This window comes from Fulmarus glacialis, unplaced genomic scaffold, assembly GCF_000690835.1.
Source record: "Fulmarus glacialis isolate BGI_N327 unplaced genomic scaffold, ASM69083v1 scaffold26683, whole genome shotgun sequence".
Lineage (NCBI taxonomy): Eukaryota > Metazoa > Chordata > Aves > Procellariiformes > Procellariidae > Fulmarus > Fulmarus glacialis.
In genome coordinates, this window is record NW_009201375.1 from 447 (window position 1) to 7,490 (window position 7,044).

General features: G+C 50.5%; 1 protein-coding gene across 1 annotated transcript; it reads left to right on the forward strand.

Annotated features, from left to right (window-relative positions):
* Positions 1-1,851: 1,851 nt before the first annotated feature.
* LOC104073978 (endochitinase A-like) lies at positions 1,852-4,018 on the forward strand (the record flags this gene model as incomplete). The annotated part of the gene is made up of 2 exons (XM_009573930.1): positions 1,852-1,972; positions 2,824-4,018. Coding segments are annotated over 2 exons (1,316 nt in total), but the record flags the coding sequence as incomplete, so codon positions are not given.
* Between the last annotated feature and the right edge of the window lie 3,026 nt (positions 4,019-7,044).

Genomic DNA, 7,044 nt, shown 5'->3' on the forward strand with positions numbered 1-7,044 from the left:
CCAGATCCCGGGTGTCCCTGAGGCCACTTTGGCGAAGGTTCACTTGCAGCTCGGAGAAGCGGAGTTGCGTGCTCCGGGAGGAGGGGGACCACCAGGTCTGGCTCCGTGCTCCTGGGGACACCCCTCTCTCCTTGGAAGGTGCTTTCCAAGCTCCTCCACTCTGGGAAGAATACACCAGGAGTTCAGCTAATTGCAAACCATTTGTTTGTGATGCCAGTAATCGGAAAATCAGTTAACGGTTATCAGAGAGCCTTTGGGAGCAGTTCCTCCCCGCTCCCTGCCATGCACCTCCCCGACTGCCCACAGGGACGGATCTGGCCCTCTTCTTCTTGTGCCTGTTGTGTTGAACAGTGCTCCTCAAAGTGGAGGACACCAGCAGTATGTCCTCTGGCTAATGAGAGTTAATTGGGAAGTCGGTCGCCCCTGAGCGGGTATTCTTGACCCTAAAGTGCCACAGAAGACATTATTGTGTGAACAAAGAGTTTTGCTTTAATATTACAGAGACCTAGAGATTGAAATGTGCTTCTGTAGAGGGGCCACGGGAGTGTTTGCTTGGGGTTTCTTTGCAACCATGGGTTTCCCCAGTAAATGGATCGAAAGAGCTGAGGGTGCTCCTATAGCAATGCTCATTCTTGCACCCGGTGGCTGGATCATTCCCAACTGAACTGCATTAAATTCACCAAATTCATTTGGAAATCTGAGACGGCATTTTGTAGAGACTGCATGATCTAAACGAGACTCCAGCTCCTTTCTTCACAGGGGGCCTCAGATAAGTCAGGGCTTGTTTTTCTAAGTCTTGCCCCCTGGGACGTCAGAAACAAATTGCCAGGCTGCATTGTGCAACCTCCCCTCACTTGGCAAACGCCTGTTGTTGGAGCTGGGGGTAGGTGCAGGAATGAAGGGTCCCCAGTGGTGTGACTGGCTTTGCCCTTTGAAGGGGTCAAGTGGGCTTTTATTTTTACGCTTTGCAAAATGAAAACCGTATTTTCTGGTGGAGATGGAAAAGAGATGTTTGGTGAGAAACTGCTGTGAAGCTGGACTGCTGAGATATCTATGGGAGCGATGTGTCATTCACCAAAAGGTCCTTTCCCTGCACCCTTTCTCTGAGTCCAAGTGGCGTTCAGAGAGTGGTCAGGCCTTGGAACAGGCTGCCCAGGGAAGTGGTGGAGTCACCATCCCTGGAGGTATTTAAAAGACGTGTAGATGAGGCGCTTAGGGACATGGTTTAGTGGGCATGGTGGTGTTGGGTTGACGGTTGGACTTGATGGTCTTAGAGGTCTTTTCCAACCTTAATGATTCTATGATTCTATACCAGCGAGCAGAGAGGCAGGATGCTCACCTGGAGGGGAACTCCAACAGGAGGAAGAGATATGACTGACCAGATAAGGAGGGACAAGCACCCTGCCCTCTGACCCGCACTGCCTGCACCGTTGGCGACGGTTGCAGCAGGTCTTTTGGGGATGAAGAAATGTGTCTTCTGGGCACCGTGCTGAGAGCAGTCCTCCTGTGACCCAAAGGGGAGAGGACCTGCAGGTCCAGGTGCTTGCACAAAGGATCTCCAGTCAGTGCTTGCACATCCTATAAGGCGAGCTGCAACAGTGTCCCAAGAGCCCCACAATTTTCACAGTGCTTTTTTGCAGTTTTCTGGGTATCGTATCATCTGTTTGGGTGATACAAACAATCATGGCCCTGGTGGGATTTGTCTTCATAGAGGCATCTCATTTTAGCAGGGATTGGAAACTCCCATGGCAAGCTTTGGACTCCTCCCCAGAGACGGGGAAAAAGAAAGTGTTGGGTTTTATTGTACCTAATAAAAAGCCAACATTTAATATGTTGAAAACTTTATTTCAGGGCAACCCAAAGCACCTCTGAAGTGTTCAATAGAGTGCGGCTATTTTACATCTGGGATAACGGCGAAGCGGATAAGGAGCTACCGCAGGACCGAACCCCGCTGCACCAAACAAGCCGTCATGTAAGCACTGCCCCAGCGTTGCCTCCCTTGCCGTGCGCCCTCCAACGCCCATTAAACATTAACCTGTCAGCAAATGCCCTTGCTTTGGAGCAAGGAGCAATCCAGAGAGAGAGCGAACGCTGGTGTTTATTTGAAGGGTGGGTGGGTTTTTTTCCTTATTTAAAGACCAGTAGCCTCCAAGTGAGGTCAGGGGCTCACACACAGAGTGAGACAGGGACGAAGGGACGGGGAGAGGGACTGACGGACGTACCTGCTGGCAGGAGGGGGCAGTGGAAGCATGCAGGGCAAGAGCCCACGTCTTTCTGGGAAAGCAGGTGTTTTCCCTGGAAGCAGGTTCAGACTTGTGAGCTTGACTGGATGGGAAAAACTGCCTTTTTTTCCCAGAATAATTGTTGGTTTTGATTTACCCTGGGGGTGAGGCGCCATCGAGACCACTTTACTGCAGCCCAGGAGGTTGCTCTGAAGTGAACCTGCTGTGCCGACCCTGGAAAGTCTCACCTCACTCAGTAAATCAGAGGGTTTTGTCTTCATGGACGCTTGCCGCTGGGCAAGCAGAGTTCTTGCTCTGAGCGCTGGAGGCAAACACTGCGTCCAAATGTCAGGACCATGCTTTCGAAAGAGAAAAACTTCTTAGGGGGAAACCCTTCACCCATGAGTCATCTTCAGCTGCTCCTCATTCAATCAGACCTCAGAGGCACCTGCCCTCCCTGAAATAAATAATCCATCCAACCCGGTGGTGTTTACTACAGGCTTGAGAGAGTCAGTGTTGCTTTCTGCATGCCTTCCCTATTATGCTGATCATCTAAAACGGTGTTTTTGTTATCCAGTAAGAGATCCCTTTTTATTTTCAGATTTATTACTCTGAAGTCCGTGGAGATTTGTGCAGATCCAGAGGCAGAGTGGGTGAAGAAGATCGTAGAGAAACTGGACCAGAAAAAGGCTGCAGCCTCCCCGCTCCCACGTGATGCCACCTCAGCAGCGGCGCCAGAAGAGCCCGGTGTTTTTCAGAAACATGTTGGTCTTACAGTAACGGCTCCAGTGGGAGCCACTGCTCCCGCTAGTTTCTTCCAAGGGGCTGGCACGATAGTTTTGGAGAGAATACATGTTCCTGCTGCCAGGACGGAGGCGTCCAGCAAGTCCCCGCCAGCCACGCAGGACAGCACCCAGCTCCCTGCAGGATCGTCCCCTGTGATTCGGGGAGTTCCTGCCCGCTCTGAAGTGACTTCAGAAGCAAACAGAGATTCCTTAAAATCACCTGCACCTTCAACAGCTTTTGCAGCAGGCATGGTCTCCAGCCAGCCCACCCCATACCCCACGGCTCTTGTGCACGGCTTTGACAACGCCATAGGAGCTACAGAAGAACCTGTAGGACATACTGCAAATGCTATGGCTGATGTTGGAGACACGACTTCTCCTAGCTCAGATTCAGACCCCATGGCCATTACTAAAGGATCAGGCCATCCTGTGCTTTCTACAAATGAATCCCTGGATGCTACAAGTGCAAGAGCCAACGCACCAGACACTGCTTCTAGCAGTTTTAGTTCAGGTCTCCCCTCCATCCTGGACAGCGTGGAGATCGCCACAGTCCCAGCCACACCAGTTCCGCCAGAGACTACTTCAGTCTCTACTCTAAACCTCACAGCTGCCATAGACGAAGGTCCTTCTGTCCATACCAACAAGGTTGTCAGTTCCTCCACAGATGCCTTTGGTACTAGAACATTTGATTATTCATCGCCTGAAGGAAAGCAAGATCCTTCAGGTACGTTAATTTTTACTGGTCAAGCATTCTCAGGCCAAGCCAGAGTGCAGATGCCTACAGAAAGACCAAACGATCTGCCTCTTCCCAGCTTCTTGTCAAGATCTCAGATGCACTTTGTCATCCCGGTTTCTGTGGTGGGTGGTCTGATGGCTTGCAGTGTTGCTCTTGTATGGCTATATCTAAAATTTGGAGTCAAAACAGAAGAAATGTCAAGAGAAATGGTACAGGGCTTGCTCTACCAGAAGGAGGGACATCAAAACAATGTCTATCCAATGGAAGTAATCTGAATGCTTTATGGTGTGGACATTTTTGGCCTAAACTATATGTGTGTTGCTGCAGGAAAGCTAAGTTTATGCTGAACTGGTGACCAGTACGAAGCAAGGCAGGGAATAAAAATACCAGAGAAAACCGATTTTTTTTGCAGAGCAGAGTGTCAAAAAATATATCTAAGTCGTCACTGACCAATGACGGTATTTTGGAAATAAATGAGACGCTTTTTTGCTTTCTGGCACTGCTACGTACAAAGGCTATTGCTGTTCTAGAGCTGCTTGGTGGCTCTCTGCCAGGTGGTGGGCAGGAGTGAATTTCCAAATTGCTGTTGGGAATTTTTCTGCGTTTCATCACGGCCCAGCCAAGAAGTCACCCGCTCGCCCACACTGCTGGGCTCGGGCTCAGCCACCTTGAGCAATCTTAACACCGAAACCACGCGATTTGCACTTAAACTCTCTGCTGCTGCTTTCTTTGCACTTCAGGTCGCTGCTCTGTCAGACCAAGACTGATGCTGGTGGTCAGCTGGGTGCCGGCTCTCCTTGGGCCGGTCAAACACCCTGTTTACTCCTGCTGGAGACACAAGGGGTGGTCTAGCTTTTCAGACAGAGATGATGAAAACTACATCTGATGAGGGGACTGAAGGTCAGTGCTACAGATTTCACGTTCCGAGAAGCCGGCAACCCACAATCTATCTCCTCCTTGAAATCAGACCACTTTTCTCTCCAACGACTATGGGCATTTCTTCTTGCAGATTAAGTCTGAGACCTGGTTCTTGGCAAATCAACTGCAATAAAACCCTTCTGCCAGCTGATGCGCCCTGTGTCCAGCGGTGTCCAACACCGGGGCAGGATAATGTGGCTGAGCCTTTGCAAGTGGGAGAAAACGAGAAGTCACCCAATAATTTTGCTATTCCTGTGATAACATTGGAGGGTTTTTGCTGTTCTCTGCAAGCACAAAACCCAGGAAATATTCTCCTGGAGGAGCTAAATGCAATTCTGGATTTACTCATATAGGAATTACTCCACCACGGCAGACATACCATCCTTCTGGTCCCATATTCTCTCTAGAAATAAGCATGTTTGCTGATCCACAAAAAAGCACAAAATGCCTGTTCATGGTCCTACACTTCAGCCGCATTTTAGTTTTTCTTTTTTGTACGGCACTGATCACCAGGCTATTAAAGCACCGTAACAGTACCAGGCTTTTTTTAACCAATGTTGATTTTGGTTTTTACACATCTAGACGCTGCTGTATGTAAGCCTTATCTTTCATCTGTGGTCAGTTCCTGAAAGCCCTTATTAAACATTGACTCCAGTGTGAATTTTGCCGGAGTGTGCAAAGGTCTTCAGGATATGATGCTTTGTAGGTAGAGATACATATCAAGGGTCAGATCCTCCTCTAACCAACCCCAGTGGTCAGATCCCAAAGTGTAAATGTGCACGTAGAAAAAAGAAAGCAAAACACATATAAGCAAGATAATCAAAGCAAAAATGATGGGCCAGCTGTAAAGCAGAGCTAGAGGAAGGCAGCCTGTTCGATCCATCAGATCGCACCTTCAGGGCATCCATCCAGCCCTGGAGGTGGAGAGGATAGACTGCAACGGTGTTTGTTTTCTGCCATCATTCAATCCCTTATTTCTGCATTTTATCGACTTGAGAGAGAGGAGCCAGGGATTCGTCTCGCGCTTTGCAAGTACAGAATGCAATCAGATTAATTGTAATTAGGAATTTGGGGTGATACCCCTCCTCGTGCAGCAGCACCCCTGTGCAGCCCAGCTGTGTGACACTGGCTGGGGTTGATTTACCTGGAGGGTAAATCAGGGGTTGTCAGCACCGCTTCCCCGTCCGTCCTGCTGACGCACGGCTGGGGTTCGTGGCCCCGCGGTTCGTGAGGAGGTCTACTATGGCATTATTGTTATATGAAACACTAGAAATGTTATTTTTGTAGTAAAGCTTTGTAGCCGTTTGAATGTATGTAATGTCCTGTCCTTGCTCCTGGAGCGTCACGGAGTTGAGACCTTTGTAGGAACGTTGGAAAACACTGTGCCTTGTCTATTTTCTTGCTGGTCTTGGATGGCTTGTGCATGTCCGTGGGAGCTGGGTCACCCTGCAGGCACTGCAGCAAATGGAGTGGACACTTGTCTTGTCTGGCTATGGGTGAAGTCCTCGGCTTGGAGCGGTGCTGGGGAGATGAATGTGCACCAGGCAGATCAGATCGCTTCGAGTCCCATCGCGGTATTTGGGAGGACACCGGTTTCAGCTCTGCGGCCGGCTCCCACCGGCTTCCAGCTGCACTCGTCAGGAGGAGCTGCTCCTCCAGCCTGCATCCGTCCTCGCGCTCGCCTTGCTCCCCTCTCCTGTTCCCCGCTGTTAGCAGGCAGGGCGCTGGCACCCCTCGTGGGGGGCAGTTAAAACCCAGGGTGGGGGGCCGCGGTTCCTCCTTGCTTCACGCTGCGCGGTGGGCAGTCCGGGAGGGCACGAGGTGAGTGCCGGTGCAGAAGGACGGAGCCTGTGGGTGTCACCGGTTCCTGGGGCTTAAAATGTCATTTGCTGTAGAGCACAGTGACTGTTACAAGCTCTGATTCATTTGTGCATCGAGTGTGCGCGTGAGATACATGTTCTGTACCTTTTTTTAGAAGTAATAAAGTCCCTATGTTAAAAACTCTTGTCCTCGGGGGATTCAGCGCAGGGCTGGCCGCTGCAGAGGTGTGGAGAGGAACGCATACGATTAAGCGCCGTGAGGGGTGCCAAGAGACAGCAAAGCCGGCGCAGCTGATGCGGCCTGGCTATTGCTCCACCTCTTCACTGCTTAAGGGCTTCGGTCCTGCCAAAAATTTGCAGGGAATATATTTTCTCACAGGGAGTCGCATTTCCCATCCTGCTAAGGCAATACTGAAAAAACAGCCGGGTTTTTGCTTTGTTTAAGCAAAGCTACAACCAAACAGCAACCCACGGAAAACAAACGTCACGCTCCGAGTCTGTTCTGCAAGTGGGCAAGAGGCCAAGGGCTGAGCCACCACCTCTCCCACCCCAGCCGGGGCTTG